Source organism: Phalangium opilio, unplaced genomic scaffold (genome assembly GCF_054372755.1).
Source record: "Phalangium opilio isolate 3A_F unplaced genomic scaffold, DU_Popi_V2 ptg000079l_1, whole genome shotgun sequence".
Classification (NCBI taxonomy): Eukaryota; Metazoa; Arthropoda; class Arachnida; order Opiliones; family Phalangiidae; genus Phalangium; species Phalangium opilio.
The window spans coordinates 7784272-7805851 of record NW_028324187.1 but is presented as its reverse complement, the minus strand read 5'-3'; the positions used below and the strand labels follow the sequence as shown (position 1 = coordinate 7805851).

At 34.0% G+C, this 21580-nt stretch overlaps 1 protein-coding gene and 1 long non-coding RNA gene across 3 annotated transcripts in view; one reads left to right on the top strand and one right to left on the bottom strand.

The window, feature by feature from the left end:
- The first annotated feature begins 51 nt into the window (after positions 1–51).
- The window catches only part of LOC149654643 (uncharacterized), a 38575-nt gene continuing 17046 nt past the window's right edge, over positions 52–21580 (top strand). The window contains exons 1-2 of one of the 2 annotated variants that reach the window (XR_016370696.1): positions 52–428; positions 2785–2844. This is a non-coding gene — a long non-coding RNA (uncharacterized LOC149654643). Of the gene's footprint in view, positions 429–1609; positions 1745–2784; positions 2845–21580 lie in introns of those variants that run through there. The other variant, XR_016370697.1, reaches the window with a different exon arrangement.
- The window catches only part of LOC149654641 (immunomodulatory peroxidase-like), a 47655-nt gene continuing 27753 nt past the window's right edge, over positions 1679–21580 (bottom strand). Inside the window, exons 2-14 of the mRNA XM_089846205.1 lie at positions 18471–18674; positions 18292–18386; positions 18101–18212; positions 15696–15913; positions 13044–13214; positions 3936–4205; positions 3470–3834; positions 3264–3396; positions 2998–3125; positions 2341–2543; positions 2104–2273; positions 1905–2013; positions 1679–1817 (exon numbers count right to left, since the gene is read on the bottom strand). Of these exons, the coding sequence (XP_089702331.1) occupies positions 1733–1817; positions 1905–2013; positions 2104–2273; positions 2341–2543; positions 2998–3125; positions 3264–3396; positions 3470–3834; positions 3936–4205; positions 13044–13214; positions 15696–15913; positions 18101–18212; positions 18292–18386; positions 18471–18674 (2263 nt within the window). The 3' untranslated portion in view covers positions 1679–1732. The remainder of the gene's footprint in view (positions 1818–1904; positions 2014–2103; positions 2274–2340; positions 2544–2997; positions 3126–3263; positions 3397–3469; positions 3835–3935; positions 4206–13043; positions 13215–15695; positions 15914–18100; positions 18213–18291; positions 18387–18470; positions 18675–21580) is intronic.

Sequence of the window (21580 nt, the reverse complement as noted above, 5' to 3'; positions counted from 1 at the left end):
TTTCATTCCCCCTCTCAAGGTCACAGAGGTCAGGCAACCATCGGATCACAGAGGTCAGGCAACCGTCGGACCTCGTGATTTGTAATACTCATTCAAATATTGCATCATTTGCTAATGCATTAAATAGATAATTGTCCAAATTAAAGCCTAGGCCTATATTTAAAACAATGCAGATAGTTCTTTTAATTAGGGAAACATTTTAAATTAGTGATAGTGTACGAAAACGAAATTCGGTTATTTTGATGAACCGCTCTGAACGAACTCGGCTTTGGCGCCAATTCTTATGCAAAGGTCAAATCTTAATGGGTTCTAGCGACAATGGCTTGACCCCAATTTTGTCTGCAACGGTATGAAAATTTAACGCGTCACAATTGATTCGGTGTAGATTTATATTAAGGCTTACTTCGTGGGATTACTAGCAGTTAATTGTAAGTATAATATTCTATAATGTGAATTTACCTTCAACCCATAAGCCTTGGTCGGTTACTGAACTAAATGTTTTTCGGCATGTTACTTAAGCCTTGTAATGCAAGTAAAGCAATTTTAGTATAGTACGCTTAAAGTTATACGTATGCCTTAATAATTGGTCGATAATTGTGTATATTAAATAAGTTTAGACGTTGGTTTCAAACGTTAACATACAATTTAGGCTTAGTTACTACGAAGTTTGTGCGAGAAAGTAATAAGTAATCAAAGAAAATACACAGTTTTTTTTTAAAACCAAAAACTGCACTTTTTAATCTTTTTGTACAATAACAACTTGAAGTACTTATTCTTTAATACGATTTTTAACCTAAATCCGGAAATAAAACGGCACCAGCCGATTTTTAACTTTTCGAAATTTTAGCCTAAAAAATTAACTTTGTTCTTTAACATTCCCTATATATATTCTTTTTGTTTTAGAATTAATTTACTTTGACGCGCTGTTTTTGTTCTTAAAAACCTAATAATACATAGAAAACTTAAAAAAAGTTTTTTTTTTCAATATATTTTAGGACCTCCGCATTTTTTTAAAATTTTGAAAAGAAATATTAATTTGTTTTCGCAGAATTTTTTTAAAATTTCGTGAATGGTAAAAAAAACAAATTCTAAAAATAATTATATATAGATAAATTTATTCAAGTCGCGATTGTTTCTATATTTTTTTGTCTCATTTTTTTTAATAACAATAGGTTTATTTATTTATTTATTTATTTTTTTAATTAAATACGTAATTTGCGAAAACCCGTTTCTCCAGGGTCTAACTATTTACAAATTTGTCTGTCTTTTCCTCGAAAAAAAAAATAATAATATTAGCCAAAAATGTCAATAATTAATTATTATAATTATAATATTTCGTCACCGGTAAAAGTTCAGTTGTAGTTTTTCATAACTATTTATTTCGCGTTTTTTTTTTTCTTTTTAATTTGGCACCCCTTTAAATATGCTTTTAGGGGAAAAAAATAGGTTCAAAAAAAAATATAATAACCTTAGTTTCAACAACACACAAATATAACGCGCGATTCAGTTCGATTTTTTTTATTAAATATTTTTAGGAGAAAATTGTCATATGCACAATTTCAGGAGGCGATAAGATTTCCCCCTTTATTTGTCACGTGGGGGGTGTCATGTAACTATTTTCTCGGAGCTAAGCCCTTTGTCGTTCCAATGATAAAAGTCTTTAACTATTTTGACACGTGTTTGATTTGATTTTTTTTCGTCTGCTTCAAATTTAATCTTGGTGGGGAAAGATTTATTTCTTATGGTAAGAAATGTCCTTCCATTTAGTCAAATCCAGTAATGGAATGTTGTGTTCCCCGCATCCAACACGAGGGTTTCTAATAATTAGTAATTAGTTAAATTATTAGTGTTGTTTAGTTAAATTCGGTAGTAGGTACCAGGAGTACATTCCTGGTGTTACTTACTGGTTCTCCTCGTGCAATAACATGGCATGTACTTGAACGTCTAACATATCATCGGAGTTGTCGCAAAGTACCCGACATAACCTGACTTTTCTGATTTCTTCAAGTTGTTCTGTGTTTTTTAAAAAATATGAAATAATTAGGCTTATCTGAAAGGTTTCAAATGTGTAACCAAACGTGTGTGTCTTGGGTAATTACTTACCGGGGGTAAGAGACGATGGCCAGCCTGGGTTCTCGTACCAGAATCGATCTCCACGTCGGATGTTGGCAAATTGTTCAGAAATTAGGCAGGCGAAAGTTGGCCCGATGGCACCACCCTCAACAGGGTATTCGGAGATTCCAGCACTCCATAAATCAATGTCGTCAACGTGTCTGTTAAGACATGTTAGGTTAGATACTGCGCTAATTAAGTAACTTAGCTACTGGGGTTTCATCTTACTTGTAAAGTTGAGAGTATCGGTAGACAGTCTTGTTGGGCATAACTCCAATGAGGTCCCAGAAATCGCGAGCCTTAGGGAGACCACAGTATTCGCGATAGAAGTTGTAACCGGGGATACCAACTTCACGGGCACGTTGCAAGTTAAGTGATGCCAAATCCATTCCGAAACGGTCACCTGGTTTTTCGAACAAGTGGTTGGTAACCTAAGGACGAGAAAATTGGATTTTAGTTTAGTTTCGATTCTTCTTAATCATTGAAGTTAATTAAATATTAACCAGTAAGATAAAAACAATTGGTCAAAGGGACTTATCAGTTTTAGGCTTAGCTCTAATCAAACGGATTAAAACTAATCTGCTATTGATTAACCCATAGTAATAATTGTTCAAAGAAATAGGCTAATATTGGTCTGTCTAATTGTTAGTAATATTTTTGTTCTATTTTAAGATCGAAACTCGATCGAATTGGATTAGAAACATCTCTATTTACAAAAACGCTCTTCTAAAAGTAAGTCAAACTCTTATGATTTCTTTGTTCTTTGTATCGTGGTTTCGAATAAGGTTAGTAAAATTAATAACCACACGTTGGTAGACTAAATCTCTGATACATTCAGTGATATGAGCTCGATTGGAGTGTGTGATATTATAATGTTAGTTATACCTCAGTTGTAACTTCAGGGTCCATTCTGTTAGCTTGTTGATTGACAAGTCCCATAATGAAAGAATCGACGACACCGGGTTTGTAAAGATCGTAGGGTTGACGGATAAGTTGGGACAAACGGATAGCCTCTGTAATGACAATGATAACATTTGTAATTTTGATTCGTGCAAATTATTACATTACTCACGCTATAGTCAATTTAACAAATACGCCAGTGACCCTTGACGTTTAAACCCCTTAAGCCCCCTGTATAACAAATTACTTACCAAGCTTTTCGTGGTACTTGTTGAATCTTTCGGTAACATCGGGTAACAAACTGTGACCAAATCTGAAGACAGCAGCTTGGAAAGCTTGTCTGATACCGGCATTAATCTTAGCACTGTATCCTTCGTAATATCCCTGTGGGTTGTTTTATAAATATATTTATTTACTATGGTTGCGATGGAGTTGAAGTATAAATTTCTACACTTACGTGTTGGGCGAGTTCCAAGTCATATTTCTTCATATGAGCCGATCCAAGAATCATAGGCAAGAATTCGTTGAATGTGATGTGTTGTACTTCGGCGATAACAATGTGTCTAGCTTCCTGGTAGATTGTTTCATCATCCCAATGGGGGTTGAGTTGAGCTAGTCCATCAGCGACTCTGTTGTGTTCTCTCATCCAGATAGTGTGCATAACAGTTAGGGCCAATTGTTCGTTAACTCTTTCGTCACCGGCGTCAAAACAGTAAACGTTTCTTGGACGCGACATGCAGCCGACATCGGCTTCAACAGTCTTCATTGGCAATAAGTCCTTCATTCCGAGTTCTTTCCATAATGGTAGGGACTTAAGACGACCTGGGGTGAATAAGTACTCGTAAGAAAAGTAATTGGGACTAACATTGAGTAACTTAGACTCAAAATCGCGACATTGAGGGTAGAATTGCCTGTCGACTTACCATTTCTGAAGGACCTAAGTCGGCTGGCAACTTCTTGGGTACTTCCGTAAACGAAACCGGCATCCAAATAGGCGGATAGGGTATTTTGAGCACTTCGGGGACCCAATGTGCAACCGGGTTTCAAACCGGCTAAGAGACGAGCGAAATCGAGACATCTTCGGTTGAAGAATTTGTAAAAGGGATCGTTTTCGGGAATGTCGATGATGAGACAGTTGGGGTGACGTTGGTGTTCGGGGAATTTGCAACATTCAATATCTTGACGTTCGTGATCTGTTTAGTAAAGATAGAAAATTGAAGAAAGCAACAATTATTCACTGCATCACAAAGGACGTAGTAACAAGTCAAATTGTTTCGTAGTATTGATCACGGCTTAAAGTTACCAATCCAGTTTTACTATAATGCGAACAAAACCTTCTTTAAGTTATTTAGCAACACTACCTTTCGCGTTACATAATGGAAAGTGTCGTATTTATTGTTAATCATTATGTTAATTACGTTGTAAAACATATTTGTTTCCTTCTAAGGGTACTAATAAAAGTTTACCATATAATTTAAACAAACTAAAACTGAAGTTACACTTATAATTAACTGAAAATTACACGGCGCAAATAATGACGTAACTACAAACTAAATATTATAAGGAGAGAAGAACCCCCTGTTTACAAGTAAAGAAGAAAAAAAAATATATTTTTCGAATTTCTCGCGCCGACCTAAAAATAATAATTCGACCCAATTTAAGGAAATATATAAGATGCCCACTACACCACACCACCACACCTGTCTTTTGTGCAGTATAACTTCGTTTATTTAGGGGATATAAATAAGCAGAGAAAAATTTACCAAAAAAAAATATCTGCCCCCCCCCCCTCTTTTCAACTGTAATAAATCTTGGTAATATCAAAATTGCTCTAGTTTTCTTAAGTTCTGCCAAAAAAAAAAGTTCCGTTCTCACAATGGAGTCTCCAATACATCCGGGTTATTTCCAGACAGACAGACTCTGGTACAATACTATTTTTTTTCTCTTTTAATACCATATTCATTACTTTTAAATCACGATTTCTCTCTTTGAAAAATAACTTAACGGAAACTGGAGCAAAAACAGTATAGCTTAGAAAGTTTTATAATAGATTAGAAAGTGGACTATTTTTTCGCGCCTAATATCGCGTGAAGTGGTTTCGAAAGCGTGATCGAGAAAGTAGAAGGGAGAATTTTGATGATACGTTATTCAATTTTAGTTTGGGTTTTTTTTAATACGGAAATATTAAGGTGCTTTATTTTAGCTTTTGTTCTGTTATTAAATTGTTCTTTTTATTTTAACGTGGTTTATGGTGAGATAAGTGAAATTAGATTAATTAGAGCAATTGATTTGATGAAAATTAAAAGACACGTCACGTGGTACGTTGTTGTGTACTTGTAATATTATTTAATATACCGTTTTCACAAGAGGATAGGGAGCAATATCGTCTGCTTAAGACGGAACATTAATAGAACTATCTTAGTTGTGACGTCAGTGTCTAGGTAAAACCTCAGGGGCTTAGCTTTGGCAATGGGCGGCCATGTTTAGTACCGCTTTGGTTCTATAAACAAATAGCATTGGTGACGTCACACTAAGGTTTCTGAGATAGATAGCTCTATAGGACGGTATGAAGACCCAAAGACGTTAAATAGGGCTTCATAGTTACTAGTCCTGCACAACCTAATTTGGCTGATCGGTGTTGTTTGAAGCCATATCTTTGTTGTACATGCGCATATCCAATTCAATGTTCCATCTTAGGAAAACTATTACGTCAACACACCAGACTTTTGAAAAGGGTCTCTTTGATGATATTTCTGTCCCAATTGAATTTAATGATAACTTCTTACACTATCATCCCTTTTTTTATCTGATCTTACATACACTCACAAAAGGGAAAGATAATGTATCTAAAATAAGGATTGCAATTTGTCTCGATCGAGATCTTGTCTGGGAAAAGAAAATGAATTAAACAATTTAGGATACTGGTCGCCTTGGGCGCACGACGTCCCTCGCATTCAAGCTAGCTCCTTTAGGGTCAATCGGCCTTCACTCAAGGTGACCTACTTAAGCGCACCACCATAAGAATTATATACCCTCAACTTGATATATATATATATGAGGAACCACCTTAAAGGTAAAAGATGTCTTGTACTATGCCTACAATAGTTTGATTTTGATTGGGGTTTAAAGCTAGTTAACTAGATATAAATTGAGACACAGGGAAATATCAATGAATGCTTATCCGGGTTCTTAAAGATGTAATAGAACTAATAGATGTGTTTTAATTTTGATGGGGAATTTAAATATTTTAAAATTATTTGATAAATTTTTATATTAATCGTTGCTGGCAATACAGGCGGTGTTTCAAAAATTGTGCTAGCACCGAAGTTTTAATTAATTTTGAGTGGAAAATGTATCTTCTGTGAACGATTTTGCCACAAGGGACACCCCCAAAACATATTATGATTATTTGTACTTTACGCATGACCCCTTAATTAAATTAGCATTAGTTCAGTTTCTAATGTTAATTTTAAGGGGTCGTCACTATAATTGATTGCAACTTGTAAACGGTATCCCTTTGTTCAAAATTTCAAAAAAGTTACATTTTCGATTCAAAATTAAAAGCCCACTGTATACTACAGTCCTTTAATTACCCAAATAATGAACACCCTGTATAATTAGTGCTTTTGCAACTCTTTAAAACCCACCCACCATCCATATTGAATTATTGATGTTTAAACCACGTTAAAATCATCCTAGACACAAATTGCAATGCTAACTGATACAGCAGCTAACAAAAATCCATAAATTTAAATCCTGGATCCATCGAATGATCTCGAAAGCAAATCGATTTTGTAATATACTAATTATTCTAGCATATCATTAACTGATTTGGTTTTTATATTTAAATATGCTAAGAGCATCGCCATACTCTATCTTTATATACATACGTATAGGGAAAACATTTTGTGAAAGGGGTATGAAAAAAAAATAATATAAACGGGAAGATTTGAGACTTTGATTATTGAGGTCGACCAAGTTCCATGCATCATCTTCGTTTTCGTTCAAATATAATATAATGATCGTCTTTTTTCTTTATTCTTTCTTTCTTGTTGCTAACTCTCAATTTTCTTCATATATATCCTTTTTTTCTGGGTTAACGGACTGCTGCTCTTGCTAGCACTTATTTTCTGGCAGGCCAGACGTCCCTGTATTGTTAGAAGTTCATTACGTGAAGTATGGAGCTATGGACACAGTTTGGTGCTTGACCTCTTGTCATTTTGTTTTGTTAAGACGGAATATGTCGGTACAAAAATGTTCAAACTATAGGGAGTGGGCAAAGGGGTGAAAATCTCCCCTACTAAGCATCAGACCCTCACTTAGCCAATCAGGAGCCTTCCTCCATTAGCCTTTCACTCTGTGAAGTTTTCCGCCATTTTGGTGGAAAGGGGAGGAGCCATTTTAAGCCACACCTCTCTGGCAGCTCCCTATTTGGACCAATTTTGGTAACTTTCATAACATTTTTGGATCCTATCAATGTTCAGTTTTAACTAACCCTAAATGAAGCAGACGATACTGCGTCACTTCCGCTTTTTAAAGAGGTCTATTTACCTAGTTATCTCTTATCTAAGTTTCAAAGAATTGTTGATTTTTTTCATCATGACTGTATAGAGGCTCTTTTTGGAGTCTGAGGTATTCACTTCATATATATTATATTATGAACTTCTGGTGAAGTTAAGTATAGCTTTTTTTAATTTGATCCCGAGAATTAAAAGACCAGACAAACCTGATTGAAGCTACAGGGTTAATAGCGCTTCTCTATTCGCCCCCTACAGTCCAACAATAATAATAATAATTACTTAATTTAAGCTTATATCTTTTCCAAGAAAAGAAATTTTAAAATTTGTTTTTCTTTATTCCTAAAGTTTTTATACCAATGTCAAATATTTATATTTATTTAGCCTTAAAAAGTGCGACTTGAATTTTTAATTTTTTAAAATTTGTATTTAGGCTAATGTGGTTTTGAATATTTACTATTTACCAGCTATACTTGGTGACCGATTTCGATATTTTTTTAAAAATTAATTTAAGATATTTTAAAGGTCTATGTCGTAATGTAATGAAACCCATAATTAATTTTTAAAATTTTTAATTTTTGTTATTACTACGATTAGGTCTAGGACTAACTCAATTTTGTAAACTTAGTCTAACAATGGGGCAAAATTCTTCATTTTAAACTGGTTTATTTAATATCGGAAGCTAAATTTGGACCCGATAAGCTTGAATTTTAGGAATGTTAAATGAGGAAATAACGGAACTAAAAATGGTTACTTACTTCCTAACTAAAGAAATTTAATTTCCGGTGCCGTAAAAATACCTAACTTAAAACTTTGTTTATTGAAAATTGTTGAATCTAATCCGATATAACTTAACAACACAAAATTAAATATGACAAAATTAAAATTGATTACCTTTAAATGAAAGTAACTAAAAAATTTTTGCATTAAATTTGTTAAAATTATTTATTTATTTAAATATTCCTTAACTCTAAATTTACTTTCACTAAAACTAAAACTAAAACTAAAACTGTCAAAAATAGGAAATAGAAATCCGAAATTGATAAGATATATATTGCAGGAAATCAAATTCAAACTTAAGTTAGTTTAATTTTAATTCGCCTGCAAATATTTCCCTTCTTAAGGTTATATTCCTTCTTAGATATATATAAGCGAATTTTCTTCGTAATTTCAACCCTTTCTAAGCATATATATAGGCATATATTTGTTTATTGAAATATGAAAATAATTATTTGTTGTGTGTGTGTCAGTAAACCCATGCGTATTTTGGTATTGTGTAAGAAATTATTCTGATTTGACCGAGTTAGTCACCGATTGGGATCCATTTAAATATAAGGAAATTTATTTTCGAGTCTAAACTATATTTATTTTTTCCTGTATATGCTTATATTAAGCGATATTTAATGATATTATGGCTGGGATTAATAGTTATTTTAATTTAATTTAAGGGGACAAATTTGCGTAAAAATATGATTTGGAAAAAATAATAACATTATTTTTTTCAAGCAGATTTTTTTAGCCACATCGTATGATGTACATTTACGATGAGGCTCTTAGTTTGACCTGCCCTGTTGTTGTTGTTGTTGTAGTTGTAGTAGTAGTAGTAGTAGTAGGGGTGTCACAGTCCTGCCTTTGGCAGTATCAAATTTTTCGTTCGTCATTTTTGAACGTCGAGAGAAAATATTCGAGCCCTTGGGTCGTTTTGTTTAAAAGAGATACATCGATTTGGATTTTTTTCCGTCAGGTGGTACTAGGCGTCCAATAGGGACGTTCCCCAGTACTTGTGGGTGGGGAAGCCTAACGCGTAGTGACACCCATTACGAAAACTTAATTCGTTTGAATCTTTTTTAATATTTTTAATTTTTTTATACGCTCTTTGTTTTTAAAAAAAATTATTTTAGCCCAGTGTGTGTATCCCTTTAAACAAGAAAAATAAGAACCAGGCTTACATTATAACACCCTCATCTACCATAATAAGCACGCATTATTAAAAATGTGTTAATACCCATTGTAACTTGAAATTGTTGAAAGATATTAGTTTTACGAAACACACCCAAACCTAAATAAGCCTTAATTTATTTATTTATTTAAAAAGAATTTAAAGAAAGGGCTTTTTAAAAAAGTTGTTTTAATTTAAATCTAAAGTTCTTAACCGGGATTTTACTTCCTACCTACAAGTCTGGCAAAGTTGTATGACTTATTTCGTTTTTTTTTATAACTAATCCGTTTTTGGTGGTACATGGCCCCCATCGCCAAATAACCTCGCCCGAGTTCGAGTTGTATAGGGTGTGGTTCGACATAAACTGATTATTGCGTTTTACAATTTATTTTTCTAACTAGAGAAAGCTATACTTTATATTTAAATGGCGTCAAGTAAATGCCCCTAGCTATTGTAAGATTTGGGTTTATGACCTTGAAGTTTACTTAAGGAAGGTCTGACTGTGATCACAAAGGACCTACAGGGTAACGTGACTAACGTCACGCGTGAATTACGATCAATTGATCAATTAATCATTTCTAAGATGGGTTTTTACTACAAGGTGTATTGGTAAGCCATAAAACCCAAAAGGATCAAATTCCATGGGCAATTTTGTACTGGGTGTTTTTGATAAGTGATAAGTATGCCATGAATTAAAGGGTCAAATCATAAGTTCATAAGATATGTTCACCATAAGTTTGTCACTGGTAACTTAGAAACTGGAGCTTGTCATGAGTGAAGTGAGGTAGCTAGTCATAGATTCGAAGTAAAGCGATGCCTGGTGACTGGGGCGATGTCAAAGGCTTAGTAATGCAGACTAAATAGGAACTAGATGGAACTTGGTCCTGCAAAATTAATTAAACCGAGTGTAGGAATTCACGTCGCTTTTGTCGTTCTGCAACTAGTTATCTCGAACTGTAAGTCTCTCAGTAGCATTACATTAAGTATATGTAGTGTCATACTTACGGAAGGAACATATCACTTATAAACTTATGCTACTATTAAATGAGTAGAAGTGTGCGTAAACTAAAGCTAATTACTTAATTTTTAATTTCTATTTGCATTTTTTAACTATAATGGTCGGTTTAAAGTCTCTAATCTTTTAAAATCTAATTAACATTAAAAAGGCTTTTAATTTTTATACTTAATGAAGTTAATGAATAACAATTAATAACACACCCTTATCCAATCTTACGTCATTTTCTTAATCCTGGTGCTAGAAAATTAATAGTTTCCCCTTGAACTTTGAAATTAATGTTTAAAGTTTTAAATATAAATTAAAAACCAGTGTGTTAAAAAAAACCCGGGATAATCCAATAACGGTATAAGAAAGAAAAAAACCCACTTCTTTTGTTCCTAAATATTGTTAAGACAGCGACCTTCATAGATAATTCAAAGGTATCCCTCAAAATGTCTACCAAAAACTTGAGGTTTTTACACTTTAAAGTATTTGAACTATATGTATGTGAGAACAACGCCCTGTTAGTTATCGTATTTAGTCTAATATCAAGGCCTTGAACTACAGACGATGGGTGGTGCATGGTTAGGCCTACTTTATTCCTTTTTAATTTTATTCTGGCATGGGATTTCTGGCATCCGCTAATATTATTAAAAATCAAGATTTCGGACTTAGTTGTAGTGTAGTGTAGGTAGGTTGGATACCTGGCGAGTTTGCCTTGATCCGATTTGTCTAATTTAATTGGTACACTTGGTACCGGGTACTGATTGCCCTGGTGAAAATCACGAATTTCAAATTTGTTATTGGTAGGTTGAAGTTAGGATAATTTGAGTTTGGTTTGTGGTAAGGCTAACTAACCATTACAGATTACTTTCTAAGCTCAAGTTATTTAGATGTTCAGGTTATTCGGAGGTAATTGAATAAGGAGTACGAAAATGTGTGGTCTAGACGTTTGCAATTTAAATTAGAATTAATTTCTCTTACTCCTAATTTGATATCAAACGCTATGGCATTTTTTCGTCCAATGGTTTTCGGTTAATTTCTTAATTAATTTCAACTAAATTAAACTTCCTTTAATTTTAATTTTCATAAGCCTTTGTTTAATTTTTTTCAAATTAAATTATATTTTTGTATTATCAAAAACATATTATTATCCTCGAATCTGGTTGACCATGAATAACTCACAATTAATTTTTTTATGGATTTAAAAATACTAGTTTAGTTTATCAGGCATAAATTAATGGTTAACGTGACAGCTTCCAGAGTAATCATTTTTAGTTTTTGAAATGTCTGGTCAATTACTGCATTGATCAGTTATAACCTTGATTATAACATATCATAATAAAACGCCTATGTTTATTAAAGTAGAAATGCAAGCTCTATTTTTTAATGGTTACCAGCAGTAGCCCCTGATCATTATCTACTTTGAGTTTGAGATAACTTATTTGGTGATCTAGAAAATAATGAAGTTGCATTTCTACTTCAATTAAAAATTCTTTAATTTCTTACTTAAATTCACTCTAAAACTAAAACTAAAAAACTCAATTTTTCTAAAAAACCTTACCATTCATTCATTGCGATATAGTTGTAAATAATTTCAAAAAAAAACCCTTGAGGGCTAAACTGAATTTTAAACCAAATAAATTAATATTAAACACCCAATTTTATTTGTACTCTCAAATGACCTAAGGGCAAATTCAACACCGACCGGGACCAGATAGTTACGACCGCGGTCGGTTTTTTTTTAAATTACTTAAAAATTTGGGCGGAATAATCAAAAAACTTATTGCGGTTTTTTGGGTAAAATAATATATATGTAACGAGAAATTGGAACTTTGGAAAAATTCTGTATTTGTACAGAATTTATCTACTAAGCTTTCGCCCTCAGACTCGAGTTCGAACCAATTATATTTGGTTTTAAAATGTGTCGGGCCATAATTTTTTGGGGGATTTTATATACACAGTGAAAATTGTAACGCCAAATAATGCCCAAGGCTTTACAGGGTCCAATTTCGGCCCGGGCGTTCAAAATGATTAATCGACTCTCTTAGTTTAACGCCTAGCCTAGATTTCGAACCGGGCAATTACCCTTGTAATGTTTAGATTCTTAAAGATCTAGAGATTTAAGAAGAAAAAAAAATATGCAAATTTTTTATATAATTTGAAAGTGAAGTCGACATTTTTGGGCATTGTTCACACTGTCCTGGATTTTGGTATGCGTTGAAAAATGTTTTGTTTGATGGAATTTTACGTATTCGGTAATAATTTGACAGCGTTACATTATTACCGACCGAATTAGGAATACATACAGCTACTAGTAATGATTGTGCTGCCATATAGTCCACCTTAATTCCAATGCAATTTTTGTGGGCCGGACTTAATTAAAATCCTTCACACCTCATAATTCAGACGTGTTTCTAACTGTGATTTTATTAGTTGATAATACACAATGATTCCAATAGACTATATGTATTCTTGATTAAAGTAGCAAAGGGATTCTATAGTCTAATGTCATCAAAATTTTGGCGCTTATTTTTATATCTCGGAGAAAAACGACCCAAATTAATTTTGGACTTACCCAAGGTTGGGGCGGCTAAGGTCAAATCGTGGTCAATCATTTGACCCCAGGCTACGGCGATGAAACGGACTTGTCTGTGATGTTCGCTGATATCTTGATGAATGACAAAACTGACCAATCGTGGGTTTGGTAGATCTCCACCGGTAACCGAAATACGTGGAGCCGCAACGCCTGTAAAATTAGTTTTGTTAATTATTATTAAAGGTTATTAATTAGGAAACTGGCCACGAAATTCTAATAAATTCGAGCAATTTCAATAAACAACCATTTCAAATTGAATTAGATTAATGGAGCTAGGCTCACGAGCGAGCAAACTTGCAAAAGATAAACCTCTTTCGTTAAATCGAACTTGGCCTGAAGCTAAGAACATTTATCAATAATCACTTACAATACAATACAATACAATGTAATTGTCATATTAAAACCCTTTTCAACGCCCGAATCTAAATAGGCAGGCGCCATAGAACGATGACCCAAAGCCAATTGTTATAATCTAGCATTAAAATTAATGAGTTTTTAATAATGCCAGAAGTAAACTATATCGAAGTAAACGATTGCAGATAGCGTGAGTACGCAATGTGAAACCGACAAATTGGTGTTGGGCTATTCGGAATCTGATCTATGACGTTGAATCATGATCTTTACTGCATTCTCTATTAACTTTAACTTCATCTACTTTTGATTTCGGTTTAGGCCTAAGGACTTTAAACTGAAAACGATACCTAGACAATCTTCTTATTTCGTATTAAGTATTTAACCTAATAAAATGGAGACTAATGTATTGGGGGTTATTGCGTTTTCACCCAGTATTATTGAATTATCGACAGTTCAACTTGCCACTCTCTATTTTATAAGAAATGGGTTAATACCACGTCTTGGTATTACTTTCAAGTTAAGTTGGATGGTTTTTAAAGTCTCCCCGAAGGTGCATCATCAATTTTGTTCCTCGTACAAGCTCGTGATCTGATTCCCATTATTTTTCTATTTTGTACGTTTTTTTTTAAAGTTTTTTTTTTTTTTTACAATGGAGGAATGGCAGCCCGTGTTAACTGCCCTTAAAGCGTAATTCAATCAAAAGACAGAGAAGTGTCAATACCCTGTTGACAGAAAACAAAACTCCAGGCGCTAAGTTCGATTATAGAGTTCTAAGTAGAATTTAAAAAAATTGAAAAATGTTCAAAAGGGATACTATGATGACGTAGTCGCGTATCATTTTCGTCTGTTTTTGTTTAGTGATTTAGAAATCTTTTAATTCGATTGTTTATTTGGTATTTATTTTGTTCTTTTGTTTCTAAATAGGTCAATAGGTGAAAAATTTTATAAGTTAGTTATAGAGGGGAAAAAAATTAAATATCTTTGGCGATTTCATCACTGGCAATATCACTGACCCGTTAACGTTTTGTATACGGCGTTAATTCGTTATACAAAAGGAATTTGGAGAAAGCAGCTTTTAGGGCCGGATCGCTTAGTTTTAAAATAAGCTTACCGTACCGGTAATCACGTTTAAGTCGAGATGGAATTTGGAATTTAGGGTTTTTGAAAATATTTTTTTCAGGAAGAAGTGCAAGCGCTATAGCTCCCGCTCCCCTATTCAATTTTGAGTTTATTTTAATGGGGATTATACGGTTTTGTTTAGTATTTATCGTGTCTTTGTCCCGGAAAATTTATGACACTTATTTAGAGCTCAGTTTTATTTTATAACAAAGGGTTTTGAATTGGATTTTAAAATTTTGTAACCCAACATTTATTGGCCTGGAAAATCAGAGATCAATAACATCAATATAACTTTGCTTATTTTAGGGTTAGGTTTACTTTAGGGATTGTGTTTAGGGTAAGGCTTAGGTTAGGGCTTGGGTTTAGGGTTAGGCTTGGGTTAGGGCTTGTGTTTAGGGTTAGGATTATTTTAGGGGTTGTGTTTAGGGTTAGGATTATTTTAGGGCTTGTGTTTAGGGTTAGGATTAGTTTAGGGCTTGTGTTTAGGGTTCGGCATAGGTTAGGGTTAAGTTAGGTTAGGTTGGGGCTTGTGTTTAGGGTTAAGTTAGGTTAGGTTGGGGCTTGTGTTTAGGGTTAAGTTAGGTTAGGTTGGGGCTTGTGTTTAGGGTTAAGTTGGGGCTTGTGGTTAGGGTTAAGTTAGGTTAGGTTGGGGCTTAGGTTAGAGTTCAACAATTTAACCTACTAATCGCAACTTTCTCTTAGATCCAGGATTAAGCTAATTTTATCTCAATTAAAAATCTAATATCCTCTTCGTCGTATTCGAAACGGAAACTCGCGCACGCGCTTGTTTTGGTTCTTGAACCCTATAGTTGCAAAACTCTTTCTTATAATCTTAACTCGAATAACTATAACTCCGTAAGCTTTGATACGCGTCAGCTGTCAAACATTTTTGTGAAATAGGCCTAAGCGAATGGGGAAAAATGTAAATAAATTGTGAGCTTGTAACAATAAACTTTTTGTTTCACGGTTTTCACCCATGGTAGCATTTCTCCTTCAATGACCGGTGGGTGTTTTGTATTAAATGAAAAAAAGTAAAATATTTTGTACGCAAGACTGACCTAGAACTTTCTAAAAGAAGTGTGAACACCGGCTCCATTTAAAATGAATTTAAAATAGACATTTATACGCTAGTGGTTTCAGTTTTTGAAATATCCTTACCATCAGCGTAGACAGGTGGCAAGAAACGAATCATTGCAGATCGGGTGCTACCCCAAGATGGGTTTTCCAGGTTATTGCACATTCCAGTTAAGGTTCTGTAACGACTAATCTCGCACTTGACGGGTCTCAAAAAGGTTGGACAGATGTCCTTGATGATGGTCTTAGACGTGTCAATACGGGGTAAACCGTGAAGAACCGCGTTGTAGGACAATCCAAACCTGTTTGCAATAAAAGAAAGTGGAAAACAATAGGTGTTAGGTTTTAATGAATCAAACCTCATTAAAACTAATTATACTTAAAACGAAAGTGATGAAATTAACTAACGGGTTTGTGGTATACCTAATTACTCGGCGTGAAAGTAATTATCGAGTTTTTAGAAAAACAACAATGGCGGTGTTATGATCAGAGTGACCTTTAGAATGACCCTAACACATAAGACACTGTTTCTGATGCGTAGAACGGTGCGCAAAAATATGGGACGCTAAGGATTCATATAATTTTGAAGTTTTAAACGTTATTTATGAGGGACTTTCCAAGCGAAATCTTTCAGGTTATATTCCCTTTAAAAATAATGAATAATCAAGTATTTTAATAGAGAATTTAACTCGGGATAATGGTTAACCACTCAAATCAAGTTAACAGCGTCGGAAGATTTTCTTAAGGATATCAAATTATTTTTTTGAGTGTAAAAGACAATGGATATACCCCCTAACACTTTAAATTTTAACTCCCTTGAATTTGGAGCACCATTGACGTCAATACATGGAAGATTTTTGAAGATAGTTTTGAGCTAGGATTGCTTATATAACCTTATCAAATCTTTTTTGAGTTCTGACAGAACTAGAACTAGAACTTTCACTGCTACTCCTAACAATTACTGAAAAGAACTTTCACTGCTACTCCTAACAATTACTGAAATTCCATTTGAAGCTAAGTTAAAGTCAAGAACTACACTAGAGAGAGTAAAACATCACCCCCATCACCTAGCTCACTTTCTTTTAACGCTATTTGCTATTGATATAGTTCAATAAAATTTTAGGTTGCAATCATAATTTCAAGGATTAACCGCAAAAAAATAAAAAATAATTAGACCTGGTGTGTTTGTAATAAATGGAAGAAAAGTCAATCAATCATTGAAGGGTATAAATTATCTCTGATATCTCATGGTGGACCACGTGATCAACTTGATACTAAATACTTTAAAGAATGTAGATCAAGCCTTTTAATTGATAGATAGGCACGCTTTTCTTTTTCAAAGATTCCCGAAGCTTTCTCTCAATCCTTGTGAATTTTGAGTGACGGAATTAGGTTGGGGCCCCTGTTAGAAATCTTTGGTTAATCTTAAGTTCTTTCGATGTTCAGTTTCGTTTAAAACTTTCTAACTAAAGTAGCTCGCGTGTATTTAATGACTTCAAGGAAAAAGGAAAAAGGCGTGGGGTGGGGGAAAATTGTTTTTCTTTTTAATTGGCGTCACGCGCGCGTGTAACTTTTAATTACTAATTTTTAAAGGAGTTAAGAGTTGTTTATGCCCTAACTAATTACTTGTAGGTATATAGAATGGGAGGTATATGTAGTTTGTTTGCCATTAACATTCCTGGTCTTTTTGACTTAAAGGTAAAGTTTAAAATAGTCTGGTGTGTTAAGCATATTGTTGATGGGTATTTGGATACAATAAAGACTTAGATTAAGATATGTCTTCGAATAATACCGACCATACAAGTTTGGTAACTTTGAAGCCCTATCAAGAAGTGATATCTAGTTTATTAGGGATAAGGTATAAGCTGCCTAAGTGTTCGCGCGCAATAGTTCTGTAGTCCCCCTTTCAAAATACAAGGGGGGACGTAAAAGTAGCCGTCGGGCTATTTCGCTGCCTCGGCTCAGTCGGACAAATATGACTGTAATTTTCGTACTCATTCGCGTCGCGCTGACGTGAGTTTTCAAGAACCAATGAAATGCTGCTGGTTGTAATTTAGAGGCGGTGGGGAATACTGGGGATTAACTCCGGACTAGATTATAAATGTGGGGCGAATTTACACCTTCTCCCTAATAAACTAGATATCACTTCTTGGCCCTATCTAATGTCTTTGCACATTAGCATACTACAAAGTTTGTGCAATGAAACTGTTCCTTTAAAGGGTATCATTCGTAACTCGTGAGGTAAGCTCCCGCATTTTGTAAATAATTCTCTTTATCTCTTTACTCTTCATTTAGGTCAAGGGTTACTTAATTACTCTACCCCCTCTTTTATGTAAGTCAAAACGTGATGTCACTAAAGACTACGTGTAATGTATGCCTATTGTTTAGTGATGTGTACCAATTGTATATACATGTAATTAAATAAGTTAAATTTCATTCATCTTTACATCGAGGTTGTTAGTTAATTAAGTTAATGAATCTTCACTTACTTTTGAGCTAAAATCTTTGTGGCATCTTGGACAATGTCAGCCGGAACTTCAATGTGTTCTGGCATTGGCAAATCGGAAGATAGTTCGAAGACCTCCTGAGGAATGCTTCCATCTGGAAATGAAAACAGAAATACGTCATGGTTTTTTCATTAAGAAACATTTAAGATTAATTTATGTTAATGGAAACTTACGGTGAGACTTCTGCTTGGCTTCGAGGACAGCTTGGTTAATGTCCTCGTAAGTTATGCAGAGTTTACCATACCCAACATCAGCTGATACTTTTAATCTGTGGGTTTGGGAGAAATTGAGGTGTTTTAGAGCTAGCCTATGGCTTACTTTTGAGGTTTAACTTAAGTTCTTCAGTACTTACGAAGGAACAAAGTTGGCAATGTATCGTTGTACTGATGGGTCAGTTCCTAGGTCGTAGCCCGTCCTCCTCTTTGGTGAGGTGATGATAAGGGCGCATTCCGCCGTGACTTCTGGACTAAGGGGCGTTGGCGCTGAGTATTGTAATACACCCGATTCGGACACGTGTAGCGAACAAACGAGCCACGTTGTTAAACATAATATTAACCTATAAAATAACAAAAACATAAAAGGGTTAATTTACTTAATTATTTTAATGCGGGTATCTTATTCGAAAACCTACAGTATATCAATTTCATTACGAGTTGATTGGGTGCATTGACATTACACATTAAAAAAATTGAATGAATGAATGATCTAGTGTTCTTAATTACATTTTAATTTTAATGTAAGGTTATTGCTCTGAAACGTACGTAATCCACACCTTCCTTACGCGTATTGTGCTTTCGTTAATATTTACTATACTGGTTGATATCTATACCTCATAGACGGGCAGGCCGGATTTTTACGACTATAAATCGTAAGCTTTGTAAAAATCTATACCTAAATTTAGACTTCACCACTTTGCCCTACTTTTAAATCCCGTTTCTGAAGTGTTACGTAATGTAACAGAGGCCAAAACTCAACGAATTTAACAAATATTTATCTTTTTAGAAATTCCGAATTATCTTGGAGTTAAATATAATATAATTAAATTAATTAATTGACCTTATTAGACCCCCCTCATTAATAACCAGTTAGACGAGATAGCTAATAAACAAATGAATTTAGCGGAAGTGTTTAAAAAGATGTTAAATATTATTGAATTTGATTTAAAGAATTGGAAGCTATTTTCTTATTTCTTATTTTAATTTAAATCTTTATATAATGCCTTTCATCGTGATCGACACTTCCGCTATAAACAATTGGTGCAAGCTCCACCTACCTAATAAAAGTGTATTATTGGCCCTCTAAGCTATTTTTCAAATTTCTCCTCGTAATTGTCGCGACGTGATCCCGTTTGTGTTGTGTGTGACACAAAAGAGACCCCCCTCAAGTACAATTAACTTGAAAGTAATTAAACTATTCGCGTTTACTAAAATTTCAACGCCTTATACGGGTAAGTTAGGGATGGAAACAATATGGTAAAGGCCATAATATGGTTTGGTTTTACTAGGGGGCTAGAGAAATTTCCTTCCCCTTTAGGGTTTCCAGTGATTTTTTATTAGAGCATTTTCTGAATGATCTGAATTGAATTGAATGGAATTAGAAGGTAGGTAAAGGTTGAATTGCATTCTCAAATGACTGACAACACTTGTTTGTACGATATCTAGGCCTATATTATGTAGTCTTTGGCGCTATGGACACGTGCCCTTTTTGGGCAAATCACGACTTCCTTTCTTTCTATCTTTCTTAAATAAATTCCAGTTCTGAATTTCTATGTCTCTTAATAATAATTTATAAATAAAATCAAAAACCTCGCATTGCATAAAATTTTTCCTCGTACGTAAGTAAAAGATGATACCTAGAAGTTCACGACACGACGCGATCTTTGTGCCAATTTTAAATATTTTCATTTAAACTTCTTTATATCAAACGTTTGATTATAACTTTCACCTATGAACAAAAGTTAAAAAAAAAAACAGAATTTTTTTTTACTGTCTATGGTAAAAAGTTCTCGGAATGGAATGCGGATGACCCTTGACCCCCAAAAACTAGTAAGATCTATTCAAAAATCGACAACAGGGCAGACTACGGAAATTGAATTTGTCGATGATTGCAAATCGTGACTGTTCGTGGGGTTTTTCATTGAAAGTACCCGATTAAATCGGACATTATTAAGAACCAGGTTTTTTGTTTTTATTTTTTGATTCTTTATATGGAGTTTTCAAATCTCGCTATATCGTGGTATTCTCCCTGAATATACTTGTACTTTGACAAGTCTTGGGAAAACTAATTTCTGGTCAACCTATTGGACGCATAGTACCACCTGACTTCTGTGACGTGTTACGGCATAGTTACCTTAATTCAAACCTATTATTTTTATTATTCTCAAAAATAAACTAGTTACTTTTGTCAGCATTTTAATTATGTTACGCGACGACAATAGTTGGTGATATCTTGTAAAAACAACAAGTAAATTTTGTCCAAAATAATTAAATAACAACAAAGGCTTGGGAATTGCAGACTTGCCAAATCAGATAAATCTATTGGTATCGAAGAAACTAGTTTGCGATACCAACTTATCAAGTCAATAAAATTCACCTTAAGGCCTGGCGATTAAAATAAGACAATCCAGTAGTAAAACAAACCTTAATACCCATTTCCTGAATAATATCCATTTCATTAATGGGCGCTTCAAGCCAGCTATAATAACCGTAACGTACAGATAACCCCCTCTAAAGGGAATATATAGGCTTCATATAAAGTTAATCCTATTGGCTTCGTTGTTATCTTATTTGATTGGTTGAATTTTTCGCTCATTTTAGACTCAATATCGAGAACTTTGAAAGTTTGAAAATATAGTTCAGTTTTAGTAACGAATTAAATTGACTTATTTGAACGTTTCACGCTCCCTTTAATGTCCGCTTCAAGCTAACTATAATAACCGTAACGTGTATTAACCCTTTAAGCTATTCGAACAAAAAGAAAGAAGTGGACTTATACTGCGATAGATGAAATGAAAAAATAAAATTGAGGTTTCGCCCTGCCTCGTCAATTTTCTCACATTAGCATAATTTCGGTCTCATAGACATTCCTATTGAGTGTATGTAGATAGTTTAGAAAAGTCGGTCGAATATTAATTTACATTTTCTACCCTGAAAACTAAACCTACTCCGATTTAGCTTCACTATAAAATAAAGTTGTGATTGTGGAAGTAGTGTAATTGACCCTTCTGAAGTAAAGTCGTGGGTGTCTGGTGTGTTGAGCACATTGTTGTGTTAAGACGAAAGGAACAGTGATGGATATGTATGGACAACAAGGACGTATTAATTAATATATGCCTTGAAATTAATACGGACCATCCAAATTTGGTAACTTGGACTGGTAACTTTGAAGCCAATTCTAACGTCTTTGCGTCCTCATAACAATGTTCTTTCTTAACCCTAAATCAAGCAGACGATACTACACCCC